The sequence below is a fragment of the Carcharodon carcharias genome, chromosome 1 (assembly GCF_017639515.1).
Source record: "Carcharodon carcharias isolate sCarCar2 chromosome 1, sCarCar2.pri, whole genome shotgun sequence".
Lineage (NCBI taxonomy): Eukaryota > Metazoa > Chordata > Chondrichthyes > Lamniformes > Lamnidae > Carcharodon > Carcharodon carcharias.
The window spans coordinates 141,500,229-141,519,665 of record NC_054467.1 but is presented as its reverse complement, the minus strand read 5'-3'; the positions used below and the strand labels follow the sequence as shown (position 1 = coordinate 141,519,665).

At 41.0% G+C, this 19,437-nt stretch overlaps 1 protein-coding gene across 3 annotated transcripts in view; it reads right to left on the bottom strand.

Annotated features, from left to right (window-relative positions):
- The window catches only part of slc30a9 (solute carrier family 30 member 9), a 136,963-nt gene that overhangs the window by 34,435 nt on the left and 83,091 nt on the right, over window positions 1-19,437 (bottom strand). For all 3 annotated transcript variants that reach the window (XM_041196346.1, XM_041196336.1, XM_041196355.1), the window contains 5 exons: window positions 17,575-17,630; window positions 17,196-17,331; window positions 14,121-14,160; window positions 11,830-11,901; window positions 965-1,072 (listed from right to left, as the gene is read on the bottom strand). In XM_041196346.1, coding sequence (XP_041052280.1) covers window positions 965-1,072; window positions 11,830-11,901; window positions 14,121-14,160; window positions 17,196-17,331; window positions 17,575-17,630 — 412 coding nt within the window. The remainder of the gene's footprint in view (window positions 1-964; window positions 1,073-11,829; window positions 11,902-14,120; window positions 14,161-17,195; window positions 17,332-17,574; window positions 17,631-19,437) is intronic.

The window sequence follows — 19,437 nt, the reverse complement described above, 5'->3', positions numbered from 1 at the left end:
AGGTGAGGACATGATGCTGATTGTCCATCCAGGAGTTTAATGTCTTGAGAAGATGAGGAGGATGGACTGAGAGGTCTTAAATATTTTAGGGAGGTGGGAAAATTAGATTCAGAAAAGACCTTCTGTTATTAGGTAAAGAATTCAAGGAGAATGGATGTTTAAGTTCAAGGGAAAGTCAAAGGTCAATGGTAAATTGAGGCAACTTACTTCAGTTACAGATTTGTTGAACAAATTACCAGTTAGGGTGTTGAAAAAGACCAAAAAAAGGACAGGATGGCAAAATGGGCACAGAGAAAGGAGTTATCAAAATGAGAAGGAACCTAACAGGTAGCTTTGAAAGGGAGCCTTGGGGAACCAATGTAATCTTACTTAACACATTGCTAAGATAAAAGCAAAAAACTGTGGATGCTGGAAATCCAAAACAATAACAAAAATACCCGGAAAGATTCAGCAGGTCTGACAGCATCTGCGGAGAGGAACACAGTTAACGTTTTGAGTCCGTATGACTATTCAACAGAACTAAGGAAAAATATTTCACCTCTTTTCTATTTTTCCTTAGTTCTGTTGAAGAGTCATACGGACTCAAAACGTTAACTGTGTTCCTCTCTGCAGATGCTGTCAGACCTGCTGAGTTTTTCCAGGTACTTTTGTTTTTGTTTTTAACAAGTTGCTACCCTGTTTACTCAACACATTGTTACCCTGTTTATGTTACTCCCTTTGAGAATATAGAAATAGATTCTATAGATATCTACATAATAGAAACAGATAAAAGGTTATTTTACAAGAACATATCACTGCATTGTTAAATGCAAATATAATTAATATTGATTTCTCCAAATCATTTAATGTAGCTCCTATGCTATAGTACATCTTTTTCACATGCATATAAAGTACCAAATATGACAGGAAAATGAGAAATAAATGAATTGGTCATCCAAATGATTACATTAACATTATGTCTTACCAGTAAGAGAAGTTAGCCCCATACAGCTAGCTGCTAACAACACTCCTAACACAGCAGCTGCGTCTTCCAACAGAACAACATTAGTGGTTGGATCATGACCATGCATCACTAGAAAACAAATATGGTTGCATGTTAGTGCTCTGGAGGTACAATGGACAAGTTAAGAGAAATTATAAGCTAAAAAATGGAGAGGCTTTATTTTAGAATCAGAGTGTTGCATTGAATATCTGGAAAATAGTGGACACTGAGTGCCATGCAGTAGCACCAAGAGGTATGCAGATTACATCATAAAACCATTACAAAACAGTAGTCCAGTGGCAGCACTTTCATATCTGAATCAGAAGATCATCGGGTTCAAGTCCCAAGAGACTTGGTAACAAAGTCTACGCTGATATTTGTGTCGTTCTGAAGTGGTCATGAAAAGTGCTATATAAATGCAAATCTTCCTTTACCGAGGGAGTGTTGCACTGTTAGAGGTAGAATTTTTTGAATGAAATGTTAAACTGAGGTTGTCTGCCCTCTCAGGTGAATGTAAAAGGTATTACTTAGTTGCAAAGCATGGGAGTTTTCCCTTAGTGCCCTGACAAAAATTTATTCCACAAACTACATCAGCTTGGTAAATCAGTTCATCTGATACTCCTCACAGCGCAGTGTGGTGCCTTGTTCACGCAAATTGTCTGCCATGTTTCCTACAGTAGAGCAGCAACTACACTTCAAAAGTACTTCATAAGCTGTAAAACACCTTGCAAAAACTGAAGTTGTGAAAGGCACTACATGAAGGCAGGTCTTTCTTTCTAAAACCATTATTTGATCAGAAACATTTCCAAATATCAGTTTACAGAAATCAAGTACACAGTGGAAGTCAGAAGCTATTTTACTGAATCTGGGTCCTTTATTTTACCAGCAGGACACCAAAGAACAGTGCACTGTATGTTTCAGTGCACTGTATGTTTCACCAGTTTCTAACATAAATGAAATGTTCATGGCTGGGAAAATAATCAGCATGTGATACAAAAGATAACAAGATAACAAGCCACTTAACCAATACAAATTTAGCCTCCCTTTAAATGCATCTATTCTATTTGCCTCAATTAGCCATGTTCCATTGTAACGACTCTAGAGTCGAGACGTTTCATCTGAAGTCCTTATTGAATTTATTAGTCACCACCTTATACTTATGACACCTGATTTTAGACTCCCCACATATCAAACATTTTACATAGACCCTATAAAAAGTTTTCATAATTTTAAAGACCTCTATCAAGTCATGCCTCAGCCTATTCTTTTCTAGAGGAAAAAGCCACACTATATATTATGGAAATTTATTTTGATTACACACTATAAATTGTTAAAATTGCTAAGAATACACTAATTTTTTGCTTTTATGCTCCTGCTGACTGGTGGGAAGGCACAACGAGAAACTGCACACCATCTATTTCCAACTTTCACTTCATTACTTTTAAGAAACAAAACATTTATGCTTGATTGTTTTACAACTGGTTGACAAAGGGGGAAAAGTAGAGGTGCTCGAGTTCCTGGGGATGTAAAGGCCACATATTATAGTGTTTGCTACTGAAATAGTAAGCCAGAAGTCTGGACTAATGATGCAGGGGTTCAAGTTCAAATTCCGCCATGGAAAATTTGAACTCAGTTGAAATCAATAGCTAGCATCAGTAAGAGTGACCATTTAGCTATTGGACTATCGTTGAAACCAATTAGTCCTTTAGGGAAGGAAAGCTGCTAATCTTACCTGGTATGGCATTGAAGTTTCTCCAGTCCAACATTAATACAATAATTCTTAACTGCCCTCTTAAGTGCCAAACAACCAGGCAGAGTTTCACCTTCTAAGGGCTAATGATATCCACATCCCAAAAATTGAAATAAAAAACATGCAGACAGGTTGAGAGGGAGGTTTGCTGGTGAAAACATGGCCAAGGGGTGGAGTCCAATTGCTCATACTTGTGCACCAATTGCACTTGGGCACTATTAACAAGGCCACCTTCTCCCAAGATTGTAGTTAGCTCCTGTTGCTCTCATTACAGCCATAACCAAACACTGACAAACTCTAAGCCACCCCAACAAAAGCAACATATTCCCCCAGACTTCATTCCTACTTCCAGTTTTGAGGATTCCTCTCAGTACTTACAAATCCCTAGACTACAATCCAGGGCACACCATTTCAATATGCCCACTGGGAGTATTCCTCTTTCAAGTGTCTGGTGCCCCAAAAATCAAACACTTCCAGACCACGGACCTCAATCTTCAACAGCATATTTGAGTGAGGTAGGAATTCTTCCATAATCTGGTATCGCAAAACCCATTACTGATAAGTCACTGTCTCTGATAATACACCTGAGTTTAGTCAAGCATTCATAATGAGGCCATCTGGCAACCATTGAGCAGGTTGAGCAGATGGCTAAACATTTTTCCGTATCGTCTCATTATGAATATTTGGCTGAGCTTGAAGAATGGCTGATGGACTCGGCCCTCTAGGCAATTTTGACATAGCTTGCAGGGAGTGCTAGCTTTGCTTCATTGACATCTTTATTACCTTGTAATAAACTGATCTTTCTCTGAAGATTTTTTTCAATGCCTGTGTATTTATTTACACAAGATTAAGGGGCGTGAAGTTGATTAACACTTTTTGTCACTGATACTATGAATGGCTGTGCCTGACTGACACCTGAGGTTGTAAGATGAGCAGTTTTTTTGAAATTTTCAGGAGTATTTGCTTATGTTGTTAGTTTCAGCAGCGTTTCAAAGACTTGCCAATGGCTCATTGGTTCTGTACATAGTGGATACTTTATGGAGGATGCATGGGGTGCATGGGAGTGGGTGGGGAAGTGAGGCTAGAGGGCTTAACGGTCACAATTACAATTGGGCCAATGTAAACGGACAGCCTTCTAACTGCCAGATTTGCCATCCATCTGCCTCCAGAAGTAGCAGGCCCGTTTCTAGCCAATGCTAGCCTCCCTGACATGAAAATAGGATGGGTGGGTTCCTCAAAGCTGGAGACGTGATCGCAGACTCGGTGGGGGGGGGGGGGGAATGATTCCCAACTTCTGCAATCCTCCCTTGATGAAAATCCAGCTCTTCGATTCCAATTTACTTGGACCAGAGTCATTTTTACCCCATTAATTTATTTTATGTGGGATGTCAGCATCGCTGGCAAGGCCAGCATTTGTTGCCCATCTCTAATTACTGTTGAGGGGGTGATGACTAGCTGCCTTCTTGAACCACTGCAGTCCACCTGGTATAGCTATACCCCACAGTGCCGTTAGGGAGTTCTAGGATCTTGATCCAGCAACAGTGAAGGAATGGCGATGTAGTTCCAAGTCAGAATAGTGTGTGGCTTTAGTGGGAACACCACCAACTGTAAGTTCCCCATGTGTCAGCTATCACTGTCCTTCAAGGCAGTAGAGGTTTGGAAGGTTGTCCCCAATTAATTATTTTAGTTCTAGATTGCTCCTCGTCTTCTTCCATAGCTAATTTAAATCTTATGATACTATGATCACTGTCCTCTAACTGTTTGTCCAAATCTTTCCCTGTAGTTGGTGTCCTATAAAATACAGCCAATAAGACAATAATTCTTAGTTCTAAGCAAATAAATTTTGTTTTTGATACCTTTAAGATATCCTCTTTCTCCAGCACTGAAATATTCTCTTTAACCAATACCTTTTCCCCTTTCCTTGCTTTCCTCAACATCTTGCATCCAGAAAGACTTAGTACCCAGACCTGCTCCTTTTGAGCTGGTATCTTTGTTATTGCCACAAAATCATATTTCCATGTGGCTATCTGCACCTGCAACTCACGACCTTTTTCTTACTCTGTGCATTCATATTCATGCTCAGTAAACCTAATTTAGACCTTATTGCATCCATCTCACTCCAACCTAATACCTTACTATTTCTTCCTCCAATGCTACCTGTCTCAATTTTTTGTGCACCCTGTTTGTCCTATTACCTCCTAGTTCTCACTTACCAGCAAGTTAGTTTAGACCTTCCCCACTGGTCCCAGCTCTTCTCAGGTGCAACACAACCGGCCTGTAAAGATCTCATCTTCCCCCAGAAACAGTTCCAAAGTCCAGGAATCTAAAGCTCTTATATCATTTGTCCAGCCACACATTCATCTATCTTCCTATTTCTATACTCATTAGCACATGGATTAGGAGTAATCCAGAGATTACTACCTCAGAGATCCTGCTTGCTTGTTTCTTTTCCAATTCCCTGAAATCTGCCTGCAGACATTGTTGCTACTCATATGGACTACCACTGCTGGCTATTCACCTTCCCCCCTCAAGAGTACTCTGCAGTTGCTCAGTGACATTTGTGACCCTGCCATGAAGGAAGTAACATACCATCCTGGATTCATGTCTGTGGCCACATAAACTTCTGCCTGTTGCCTTAATGACAGAATTCCCCATCACTATTGCTTTCCCAATCTTCCTCCTGTCCCTTTATACAGCTGTGCCAGTCATGATGGCATGAGCTTGGGTCTGGTTGAACTCCCTGGAGGAACCACTCTCAATATTCGGAAGCAGTCCACGTCCAAATGCAGCAAGACTTGGACAATATCCAGGCTTGGGCTGAGAAGTGACAAGTAACATTCACGCCACACAAGTGTCAGGCATTGACCATCTCCAACAAGAGAGAATCCAACCATCGCTATTCAATGTTCAATGGCATTACCTTCACTGAATCCCCCCACTATCCTGGGGATTACCACTGACCAGAAACTGAACTGACTAGCCATATAAATACTGTGGCTACAAGAGCAGGTCAGAGGCTAGGAATTGTACGACGAGTAACCCATCTCCTGACTCGCCAAAGCCTGTCCACCATCTACAAGGCACAGGTCAGGAGTGTGATGGAATACTCCCTACTTGTCTATATGAGTGCAACTCCAACAACATTCAAGAGGCTTGACACCATCCAGGACAAAGCAGCTCGCTTGATTGGCACCACATCCATAAACATTCACTCCTTCCAACACTGATGCTTAGTAGCAGCAGTGTGTACCATCTACAAGATGCACTGAAAGAATTCACCAAGGCTTGACAGCACCTTTCAAACCCATGACCACTACCATCTAGAAGGACAAAGGTAGCAGATAGATGGGAACACCCCAACATCCAGAAGTTCCCCTCCAAGTCACTCACCATCATGACTTGAAAATGTATCACGTTCCTTCACTGTCACTGGGTCAAAATCCTGGAACTCCCTTCCTAACAGCACTGTGGGTGTGCCTAAAACTACTTGGACTGCAGCGGTTCAAGAAGGCAGCTCACCACCGCCTTCTCAAGGGCAACTAGGGTTGGGCAATAAATGCTGGCCCAGCCAGCGAAGCTCACATCCTGTGAATGAATAATTTTAAAAAGTGAATACTAGTTGGTGAACGAGGTGCACTCGGAACACTACCTGCCTGGTCCACCTAGACTGCCTGGCAGTCACCCATTCCCTCTGTCTCCAGAAATGTGCTATTCAAAAAACCCTCATCCTGACAAATGCACTGCACTGATGCTAGCTTCAGTTACAGTTTCAAAACCTGGAGCTCAAGCTGCTCCAGTTGATGGCACTTCCTGCATATGTGATTATCCAGGGCACGAGAAGCACCTTGGAGTTCTCACATAGAACAGGATGTGCATTCCATAGGACACTGTCATGTAGCACTTTTTCAAACACTTTTTAAAAGTATAAGTCAGCCGTGGCTCAGTTGGTAGCACACTCAGCTCTGAATCATAAGATTCCAGGTCCAATTTGCAGGAATCTAAAGCCCTCCCTCCTGCACCATCTGTCCAGTCACACATTCATCTATTCTACCTTCCTATTTCTATACTCATTGTTCCCAGTCCATGTGATAATCTGGAGATCACTACCTTGGAGGTCCTGCTTGCCCGTTTCTTTCCTAACTTCCTAAATTCTGCCTGCAGGACTCACCCCTCTTTCCAGGGCTTGAGCACAAAAATCAAGGCTGACACTCCAGTGCAGAACTGAGGGAGCACTGCACTGTTGGAGGTGCTGTCTCAGATGAGATGCTAAACTAAGCCCACATCTCAGGTGGATGTAAAAGATCCTATGGCACTATTTCAAAGAGTTAACTAGGAATTATTCCTGGTGTTCCAACGAATCTTTATCCCTCAATCAACATTACCAAAAAAAAAATAGGTTAACCGGTCATTATCCCACTGTTGTTTGAGTGCAAATTAACTATTTCTTACAACACTGATTACGCTTAAAAAAAAAGTACTTCATTAGTTGTAAAGCACTTTGAGACACCTGGAGGTTATGGAAGTACTATATAAATGCAAATATTTCTATCATAAGGCTTATCAAAGGCCAATTAAGATATATTTACAAAAAACTAAAAGCAGTTGGTCAGATGGAAGCTTACCCTTCTGAATCCACGTTGAATGATACTTGCTCGAGGTAATCCTCAAACTTACACCTGGTAATCAATTCAATTTCTACCCCCATTGAAGACTAATTAGTCTGTTGTTGCTTGAATCTGCTTTGTCATCCTTTTTGAAAATGGACACCATATTACCTATTTCCAAGCTACCAAAATGTCTCTAGTATTCATCGACTCCCTCAATGATCAATATCTCCCAAATCTCCTCCGTCACTCCCAACCCTTCAGCGTAAATACCATCCATCCTTATCTGAATCTTCCATCTCATTTATACTGAATTTTTTAAATTCCACTTCGGTATGAGTTATGATCCATGTTATTCAGGGTCTTACCTTGTAAATACTTGAACGAATATATTAAAAAAACTGATACCTTTCCTATTTTGTGCTTATCCTCTGTTTCTTCACTGTTTGCCTAAACTTGCATAGCTGAGGAGATTTACCAAGATGCTGCCTGGGTGGGAGGGTCAGAACTATGAGGAAAGATTGAATAGGCTGGGGTTGTTTTCCTTGGAGAAGCGAAGGTTGAGAGAGGACCTGAGAGAGGTGTACAAGATTATGAGGGGCAAAGATAGGGTGGATAGGAAGGCGCCTTTTCCATTAGTAGAGGGGTCAATAACCATGGGACATGGTTTTAAGGTAAGAGGTAGAAGGCTAAGAGGGGAGTTGAGGAGAAATGTTTTCATCCAGAGGGTGGCGGGAGTCTGGAATTCACAGCTTAAAAGAGTGGCTGAGTCAGAAACTCTCATAACATTTAAGAAGTACTTAGATGTTCATTTGTGTTGCCATAGCCTTCAGGGCTATGGGCCAAGGGCTGGAAAATAGGATTAGTGTAGTCAGATCTTTGTTGACTAGCACAGACATGATGGACAGAATGGTCTCCTTCTGTGCCATAAACGTCTGAGTCTTCATGAGTCGACTTCTCATATGTTCTTTGATAGTCCGCTTCTATGATAATACTGAAATAATTTCTCAGTGCTGTTCTACATCAGTAACAATGTTTTTCCATAGATCCCTCTGACCAACCTTTGAATTCATTTCTGTTTGTTTCTATCCCCTTCTTGGTCCTTCCTCGTTTCAGTTCTAATTTGTTAATCCATTTAGGGTTGCAGTGCTTAGTTCAGACTTCCTGATCCTTGAAATGCAGTTGTACTACCCACCCAACATGAAGACAGGATAACTTTGAGTTTGCATTAAAACTGAGAGTCAGAAAATAGCGATTGACACAAATCTAAATTTCTGATGTACACTTCCTACAGGTGAGGCTACATATTGGGGGCATGAACTTCCAAAACTACTTCTTAAGTCATTACATAAATGGCTTTCTTTAAAACAGAACAGCTGTAGCAATTAGAGTCATGTGATGATGGACTACAGAGGTGATGTTCAAAAAAATTTCACATTTACTTTGTATTCAGTCAAATAAGTTCGTCACAAATTACTGAATTTGATGATATAAATTGCCTTAATCCTATATAATAACCTGTTTATATTACTAAATTAACCAGGCCTCTCAACAACTGTTTTGCCTTACCCCCGAAGAGGAATGTAAAAAAAATGAAATAACACATACTTAAATGAAATTTAATTTATATTCGAAGAGAATGTAATTTCCATAAAGTCATATATTGATGGGTGGGTACATTTTAATATTTATGCAGTCATCTAAATTAAACTCTGAATGGAAATAATTGATGTACACAATCTACAATGACAGATCATCAACACCTGCGTGAAATTCACTGAATGGGTTACAAACGCTGCTCCTTGAATCATTTCTTCATTTATCACAATACTTCACCTTTTAGTTTGTTCAACCCCTCCCTCACCTTTCATTTCTTGATCCCCAAATTCTCTCCTACCCTTTTCAGTCTCCCTGATATCGTCCGCAAATTCCCTCAAACTTTAGGGAATATAGTTGTGTATTTCTAGCATACAACTTGTTTAGCCATCTGTAACCAAATTTGTCTGGTGCTATAGGGCCTCAGTCTGCTCTGTCATTCAAAGATGAGCTAAGTTCCTGAACGCATGTCCTTGCAAAAACCACCCCAAACTCAGCCCAACTATTATTCTCTCCTTTGCTCCATAGAAGTCCAGATGGAGCGGTGGGGGGGGGGGGGGGGGGGGGGAAAGAGTGTTGCGGGCTGGCGATGTGAGAAGTAGAACGTGCCTGCAATGTCACGATGAAATTGGGGGAGGCACTGCATTGTGATTATAACATTTCAGCCACATCAAGGCCTTGAAACAAAGATAACAATATGAAGCATCAACAAAATTGCCAAAAATATGATTAAGAATAACATTAAGTAGCTTAATCTGCCGATTTTTTTAAAAAGTGCATTGAATGAGAGTATCGCAGACAATTCCTGCATTTGTTGCCCATCCCTAACTGTCCTTGAGAAGATGGTGGTGAGCTGCCTTTTAGGGAGTTCCAGGATTTTGATCCAGTAACAGCGAAGGAGCAACAATATAGTTCCAAGTCAGGATGGAGTATGACTTGAAAGGGAACTTGCAGGTGATGGTGTTCCCATGTACCTGCTACCCTTGTCCTTCTAGGTGGTAGAAGTTGTTGGTTCAGATGGTGTTCAGCTTTCCCATCCATCAGGGCCCCATGGGAATAGCGAGTGTAGCAGCTCCATTCTTTCTCACAGTGGTGGAAGTAATATTGTAACGCCCACAGACAATGTCTCTATAACAGCTGGGCTTCCTTCACAGAGGCACATTGCTGCATTCTGACTAGATGACACTATCCTAAACAGTCTACCTTGAAAATAAACCGAATGTGTTAACCAAGCTGTTCAGGATACAAATGAGACCTGACAAGTTGCTATAGTGCATCTTGTATATGGTACACACAGCTGCCACTCTGCAACCGTGGTGGAGGGGAATTAATATTTAAGGTGGTGGAAAGGAGTGCTGATCAAACAGGTTGCTTTGCTCTGGACAGTGCTGAGCTTAGGGGGAGAATTTTCCCTGTCAGGGTTGTGCAGGGCGGGCAGGAGCGAGCGCAAACCTGATCGGCACCCTCAATCGGGTGCGTGCTGCCATTTTACGTGGACGGGCCAATTAAGGCCCGCCCAGCATGACGCACACCTGGAAGTGCTGAGCGCTTCGTGTGCGGGAAGGTGGGGGGGGATTCCCTGTGAGGTTCCACGGAGGTGTCTCAGGGAGATTCTTTCAGTGTTAATGTTTGAAATGAAGGTTCGTAACACTTTTAAAACATGTCCCCTCATGTGACACTATCACGAGCTGGGACATGTCAAAGAATAAAAGTATAAATTACATTTTAAAATACTTAATGAAACCTCATCCCGCCCGTGCATGAGGTTTCATAAAAAACACGAAGGCCGCTTTAAGGTTGGACAGGCAGCATTCTTAACAGCTTTAATGACCTTAAGGGCCTTAAAATAGGCCTTTGACAGTAAGGCGGGCGTGCAGCTAACGCAGCTGTACGCCCACTGAACTGACAATTTAAATGACGCGCGGTGATGTAGGAACGCCCGCCATCACCGTGCATCATTTTACGTGTTGACGAGTGGCTCTCCCCCCCCACGCGCTCGCCGATGGGAAAATTCTTCCCTAGAGAGTGCCGATGGAGCTGCATTTATCCAGGAAATTGGAGTATTCCATCGCACTCCTGACCTATGCCTTATAGATGGTTGGCAGAGTTTGGGGAGTTAGGAAGTGAGTTACTCACCACAGAATTCCCAACCTCTGACCTGCTCTTGTAGCCACAATATTTACATGGCTGGGTCTAGTTAAGTTTCTGGTCAATGGTAACCCCCAGCTTTGGGGAATTTTGCAATGGTAATGCAGTTGAATGTGATGGGGAGATAGTTAGATTCTCTTTGTTGGAGTTAGTTATTATCTGGCACTTGTGTGGCACAAATGTTACTTGCCACTCATCAGCTCATGCCTCGATGTTCTCCAGGTCATGCTGCATGTGAACACGGGTTACTTCACTATCCAAGGAATCATGAATGGTACTGAACGAACATTCCCATTTTTGAGTTTATGATTGAGGGAAGCTCATTGATTAAGAAGCTGAAGAATATTTCCAATTTACTCTATTATTCCTTTATTAAACTTAAATGTATATATTTCCTCTACTATCCTTTAAAATTCTCACTGGCTGCACAAGTTCATCTAGTGTTGGATTGGGAAATTTGAATGATGTGAAGGATCTCACATGTGGATACAGAAGTATGGACATCTGGAACTTCTGCTTCTATTTTAATTGGTGTCAATCTTCAGTAGAGTATTAAACTGTATATTGTAATGTTGACCCCCCACCCCCCCCATTCACATCACCATCTACAGTAAATAATTACTCAGCTTTGTGAAAAATTCCCCTGCACATAGACATATCCTGCTGTCAGGATGCTTCATATACTTGCAGAGCAGTAGGAGCTTTTTAAAAAAAACTGTATTATAATATTAAATGTAAAATTGGCATACCATACTGATATAAAGTTATTCCTCTAGCTCGAGCACTCTTTCGGAGTTCATTTACTGCCACTAAAAGTGTTGCTGTAAAGAAAATACAACAGGATAATGTCAGCAACAAAACTACTTTACCCCTGGAAGCTTATAATTTTATGGTTTATAGCAACAAAATCAGTATGAGAAAATTAAAAAGTTATGCAATCAGCAATGCTTTTTTTAACAAAAATCTAAGAAAAAAAGGATGAAAAGGAAGAATATAAAACTGAATAAAGCAGACAATTCAGTTTATTCTTATTGGGCAAATTGAGCATAATAGATCATTTTATTTACAAAGTAGGAATAGAGGCAGGATACTTAGCTGCAATAGCCAAAACATGAGTACAAAACATCCATAGTTTAGAAAAGGACCTGAGCAGTTTTAAAAATCTTGACCCTTATGGCTGCTTAAAATGTTTTCTCAAGGTAATTTAAACCAAATTGAAATGTTTTAAATTTGTAAAGATGTTTGATTTAATATTTTAATTGAGAATTGGATACAAATTAATTATGTTCGCAATCAAATTAACAATTAAAAAAAAAATTCATTCATGGGAAGTGGGCATCGCTGGATAGGCCAGCCCATCCCTAATTGCCCTTTAGGAGGTGGTGGTGAGTTGCCTTCTTGAACCGCTGCAGTCCATGTGGTGCAGATACACCCACAGTGCTGTTACGGAGGGAGTTCCAGGATTTTAATCGAAGCGTGTGGCTTGGAGGGGAACTTCCAGGTGTATGGTGTTCCCATGCATCTGCTGCCTTTGTCCTGCTAGATGGCAGCAGTCATGGGTTTGGAAGGGTTCTGCCTAAGGGGTGTTGGTGAGTTCCTGCAGTGCTTTGTGCAGATGGTGCACATTGCTGCCACTGTGTGTCAGTGGTGGAGGGGGTGCAAATTAAGTTGGCTGCTTTGTCCTGGATGTGTTAAGCCTCTTGAATGTTGTTGGAGTTGCACTCGTCCAGGCAAGTGGGGAGTATTCCATCATAATCCTGACTTGTGCCTTGTAAATGATGGCCAGGCTTTGGGGAGTCAGGAGGCGAGTTACTTGCTGCAGAATCCCTAAGCTCTGATCTGCTCTTGTAGCCACAGTATTTAAATGGCTAGTCCAGTTCAATTTCTGGTCAATGGTAACCCCCAGGATTCAGTGATGGAAATGCCACTGAATGTCAAGGGGCAATGTTTAGATTCTCTTTTGTTTGAGATGGTCATTGCTTGGACCTTGTGTGGGGCAAATGTTGCTTGCCACTTGTCAGCCCAATCCTGGATATTGTCTAGGTCTTGCTGCATTTGGACATGGGCTGCTTCAGTATGAAGAGTCGCGAATGGCGAACATTGTCCAGGCATCAGCGAATATCCTCATTTCTGAAGGAGGGAAGGTCATTGATGAAGCGGCTGATGAAGGCTGGTTCTACACCACAACCCTGAGGAACTCTTGCAGTGATGTCCTGGAACTGAGATGATTGACCTCCAACTGCCACAACCATCTTCCTTTGTGTTAGGTATGACTCCTACCAGTGGAGACTTTTCCCTGTTTCCCATCGACTCCAGTTTTGCTCGGGCTCCTTGATGCCTGACTTGGTCAAATGCTACCTTGATATCAAAGCAGTCACTCTCACCTCACCTCTGGAATTCAGCCCTTTGTCCATGTTTGAACCAAGGCTGTAATGAGGTCAGGAGCTGAATGATCCTGAAGTAACCCAAATTGAGCGTCAGTGAGCAAGTGCCACTTGATAGCACTGTTGATGACGCCTTCCATCGTTTTGCTGATGATCAAGAGTAGGCTGATGGGGTGGTAACTGGCTGGGTTGGATTTGTCTTGCTTTTGTGTACAGGACATACCTGGGCAATTATCCACATTGGAGTAGTTAAATAGTAAAATAAGGGGTTGTCCAGCAGATCCAGAATAAAACACCACAAAAGATTTACAAGCTTCACACAAAGGCCTAGTGCGTACACATGCATGCGAGCATAAAAGCAAAATACTGCAGGTGCTGAAAATCTGAAATAAAAACAGAAAATGCTGGAAAAACTCAGCAGATCTGACAGCGTCTGTGGAGAGAGGAACAGAGTTAATGTTTTGAGTCCGTATGACTCTTCTTCAGACACTGTCAGACCTGAGTTTTTTCAGCATTTTCTGTTTTTATTGCATGTGAGCATAGTTCTTTTGAAAAGAACAGAAAAAAATGTGAGGCAAGTTTATCCTGTTCATGACACCATGGATGAAAATAGTTAGAGAGAACATCATGGCAGTGTTCCAAATCAATGCCCCTACCTCCTTCAGATACTAATGAGCCAGCCAAGATAAAATATGCCTGAAAAACAAATTGAACAGTAAATAAAATGCTAAAAAAATGTAATAATGTTGAGCAAACTCAAACCTTCTATTTTATTAATTATTTAACATTCAATCCAAAACTTTTTTTTAAAACATTAAAAACACAGAAGCCAACAAAATAATCCTGTTGCACAGCACTTTGGTTCAGTCAACATGTTCCATCAGGCAAGCTAGAATTAAAACTCATCGTTTTGAAGTGGAGTACCATACAGACCTCACTGACTTTAGTGTGATGAAACTCAATACTACCTTCTTTTAGATCGTAGGTCAGGAACTGCAGTTCCCAACGAACCTCGGGGTCTCCAGCGCATGGCTGGCCAGAACAGGCCGCATATGCGCAGTTTGGTTATTTTTTACATTCTTCAGGCCGGGGACCAGCCCTGCACTCCTGTGCAGAAAGGAAAAGAGAAAACGGAAAAGAGACAAGTCAGGTGACCTGATACAGAGCGTTAATGTAGTGAGTGTTCCGAAGGGAGAGGGCATGGAAGCGAACAGGGAAAAGGTCCCAAACCAGGGAGGGGACAGGGAAAGATCCCCAAAAGAAAAACCAGGTAAGGGACAAAGCCAGGGGACAGACATGGGTGACATTCAGTTAATTTAGAAGAAAGGAGCAGAGAAATAGGCGCCCTTTTAAAGAAAGAGCTGCAGAAATCAGACTTTGAACAAAGTGGGCACGAGAGAAGCCCTGAAAATCTGAGAAGGTAGCCCAAGGTTGGTGACTCTATTTTGTAGGCCATTGGGGCAACGGTACCGCTTTGGAGCAGCGGTGTTCTGCTTGGCACAGCCAAAGATCTGAAACCGTGCTTGGAAGATGAAACTTGAGTGTACTCAGAGATTCAGGGGAAAGGAATCTCAGAAGGCAAGAGTGAAACCCTTCAAGGTGGGCCATTGTTGGGAGCCTTCCAAGTGGGAATGACTTTTGGAGAGAATTCCAAGGCAAGATCTTCAAAGGTGGAGATTGGAAGCCCTCATAAGATGATGAAGTTTCAGTGAGACTGATTAGCTTACAATGTGACAAACGTCTGGGTGGGTTGTTGAGAAATCCATGGAGTCTGCTTTGGTCACAGGTGTGCCTGACCATGGTTAGCCTTTTAATTCACATGTACCTCATACTTACCCTGAATATTAGAGAATAAGATAGATATTGTAACCTGTTTCATCTGCCTGAATTTGAATAGTAAAGTTTATTTTTGTTTCTTAAAACCCATGGAATCTTGTGGCTTTATTCACTTCGTAAGCGACTTGAATCTCAATTTTCTTCTACTTTAAACAAAACATTATCGGTCCCTAACCTGATCTCCTCCCCACAACCCATGGTCTGGCCAAGGACCATAACAACAGCATGAAGAATTGAAAGCCTTTGTATTAAGTTGAGGTTTTAAGTGAGTTGTTAGTAACATCCAGTTAGTAAAAGGGATTTCAGTCAGGCAGTATTTGCTAATAAATGCAACAAAAGCAACAAAAAAATCTTTCTTTGTTCTAGCTTTGAAAAGGCACATGCCATAGAGGGAATGTGAATCAAGTTATGGGAGCTGTTCTTGTTAAAACTAAAGTCCAGGCAATTCAAACATAATATTCAAAAATACGCTGATTCTCATGTAACTAGAGTGAAAGAAAGGTATAGAAAGAGGGTTAGAATAGATACTTCAGAATTTGAATTGACCAGCCAATCTGCGCCGCACCCCCCTCCCAAGAGCACAAAACTTGTGACGCAGTGAATTTTTCAGTCTTGCATTGTAAATATCTCAAGCGTATGTGTAATTATTATTTGTATTATCATTGTATATATGTAATTGATATTATTATATGATTAATTCCTGTTAAACTCAATAAATGCCTTTGATTCCTATCATCTTGCTGAATAGCATATATCTAAGCTTGAACACCTACTCCCTAATAAAAGTTACAATTTCTATTAAATTCCCTATCACAGGTGGACTAAAATCTTGAACATAGATAGATATTTTATACTTTCTCTCACCAAGGAGGGGAAGGGAAAAATAATTTGGTGACAAATCAACTTGACCATTATTGCATAAGCATCGGAGCACAACACTGACAGAGGTCTCAAAACAGATTTCCTCCTCCCTGTCAATTCAAGTAGAGTGCTGCTTAGTACAGGAATACTTATTGAATGGATGGGAAAATGGAATAAATGGATTGGGTTGGGGGGGGAAAGAGCTGAAATCAACAGCCAACTACCAGATCTGTGTTTGTGGAACACTAAAATTCATACGCAGGAGACATACGTCAACTGAAAAGCTCTCTGCCTGTTGAGAATACAGCAGCACACAGATCAGACCTAACCCGGAACAGAGCATCAGCTCCTTAAAGTCAGTGATGCACACAAGCCATCCCGTAAGTTATGCAAAAGAGTTTAAAATGTCAGCTTCCATGAAGGTAAAAAAAGTTACATTTGATATATGGCACAGTTATATTAAGTATACATGTAGTAATCAAAACACCAAACAGAAACTTAGAATGTACTCTTAAATGGAAAGTACCAAACCTCTCCAATCTTCCTTCTTTTTGAAGAACATTTCTCAGATGAGCAAACATCTATCTTTGAGACTAGAATTCAGATGATCAACTCTGCTCATTGGCAATAGTATAACAAAGCATATCAGACCAAGATCAGTTATTATAGTAACCAACTGATAACTTCCTTCATGATCAGGTTGGCACAGAAAGTTAGGACATGAGTACTTTAAAACTTGTTCCAAATTAAAGCTAATAGTTTTAGTAAGAGAGGAAGCTGACTGGGAAAATCTTTGGAAAAACGGAGACAGTTTAGCAGACTTCTTACTCTAGTGCCACTGAAATTCTACTCAACCAAATTGATCTTGGTTCAGACTACTGTACTCAGATTAGAAAATGATTAGATTATACAAAGAGAAGAGTTTGGTTCAGATATACAATTATTTGGTTCTTGCAATAGGCAGCACCTTTGTAATTTCTCTCTCAGAATTAATTCTACAATTTATTTCTTAAGTATTTGAATACAGAACTTACCCATGTTAGGGATTCTATATGATGAGGATTCATAAGTCCAATAATTCCATGATACCAGGAGAGCCCTGCACCCATCATAAAAATTCCAACCCCACTAATGAGGGAAGCAATGTAACGCATATTTGTAAATCCGTACCTAAATTTAAAAAAAAAATCAGAAAACTAAATGCAAAGGCAACTACAACAGTTTTGTAGATGGGCAATCTAAAATTAAAGTAATGCATGGTCATCGCAAACATTTTAAATAGTGGCAGCTACTGCAATAAAAAAACTTTTACTTTTATATCTATGACAAACTCTGCTACAAAGATTGGTAGTGATCAACCATGGGTAATTCCCTTATTTTCACTCTCTTAAAACAAAATTACATTTTACTTACGGATGACCAGGATCTGGGGTCCTGGAAGATTGACTGACACCCACTGCTAATAAAGCCTGAAAGAAAAAAAAATCCATGATAACTTTAGGTTTAGGAGTAGTATTAGAAACAATTAACAAGAGAACATAATATCAAATAGCAAACCCACCAGTAAATCCGTTCTACTCACTTTTAAACCAAAGCATCTAAAGATATTGGCCCAGATTTTTTGTGGTCAGTGGTAAACAAGCAATGCTTGCCATTCAATATACTTACGCTTACCAACAGACCATCTGTGTGCTATTGTACTGGAACTTGCAATAATTGGAAATCCAAAACAGCATGGCACCCTGTGAACAGAACAAGCAACTGTGCATCTCCTTAACCAGACTGAAGTATCCTTTTGAAGCACAAGGGGGAGGTGGCAGAATGTTAACACGGGTGAGCTTGAGTTAAATTGGGAAAAATTCCAAGTTTGGAAACTGGTTCCAATCCAACTTCCAGGTTTACCAAAGCAGGACAAGGGACAGGCAGCCAAACTACTCCCAGGAGGTGTGCGAGTATTTTAACTATACAGTAAAGTCCCGCCGTTTGCGACTTCCTGGTTTGCGTTTTCACTTACCCGCGCTTTACACTTTGTATACAGAATCACGCGTTGCGTGAACAATGTTCACTCATCTGCAGTTTCTTCTCCCTCTCTCCTTTCCCCGGTGAGACAACAGCCATAACAGAGCAGAGACTAGAATGGTTGCAACTGAAGTGCCATCTGAACTAAGGGATTAACATGGAAATGTCTGAATCTCACTGCAATAATGGCTCAAACTCGAAACATTAACTGTGTTCCTCTTCGCAGATGCTGCCAGACTCGCTGAGTTTTTCCAGGTATTTTTGTTTTTGCAATAATGGCTGTGTTCATTTTGATATCTTTACTGTTGTATTGCTCAGAAGCTCCCTCGTCTGTCGAATACAGGTACTGCATCACAAATGAGAGAAAAGTAACTGTCCAAACCAATGCTCCCCTCACATGGCTGGAACCTATTGAATTCAGCTCCATGGGAAAGCATGTTCGTTGTTCGCAATTGCAGTAATACCTGGACAACAATCAGGCGTAGGCTGCTAAATGGCAAAGTAACATGTATGTCACACAAGTACGAAGCAACAGCCATCTCCAACAAGGGAGAATCTAACCATCTCCATTTGACATTCAACAGCATTACCATCACTGAATCCTCCACCATAAACATCCTGGAGATTACCATTGACAGAAACTTGACTAGACTAGCCACATTAATACTGTGGCTACAAGAGCAGGTAGCCATGCCAAAGCAACCTAAAGCATTGATTGAGGGATATACATTGACCAAGACACTGTGGATCAATAGTGCCATGGGATCTTTTACATCCACCTGAGCAAGCAGGTGGGGCCTCAGTTTAATGTCTCATCCAAAAGGACAGCACCTCTAACAATGCAGTGCTCCCTTAGTAGTGCAGTGTACTACACTTAATTCACAGTTTTCCATGTAACTGAATGCTGAGTCCCTCGGCAAGATACTGTCATAGTGGGGCTTCTGAAAGAGCAGGGAATCTCCGAATTTAACCGCACATGTGGAAGCTGCTGTTCAATTTATTCCTCCTTCAAAGTGATGCTATGCTCACCATTATTTCAACTGCAAAATATGGGCCATTGATTCATATCCCATGTGAGTGTGAATAAGGAGCAGTTCTAATACTGCACCAGCACTTATCTGGTCAAAGAACAAACATACAAAAGGTAAAACTGATTTATAAAAGCAAAAATGCTTTATGCACCAAATAAAATGCAATTCCCTGTTGTTAGAAAAAATGAAGAATGAGACTAATAGGTGTCTTTTTCAAGTAACAATC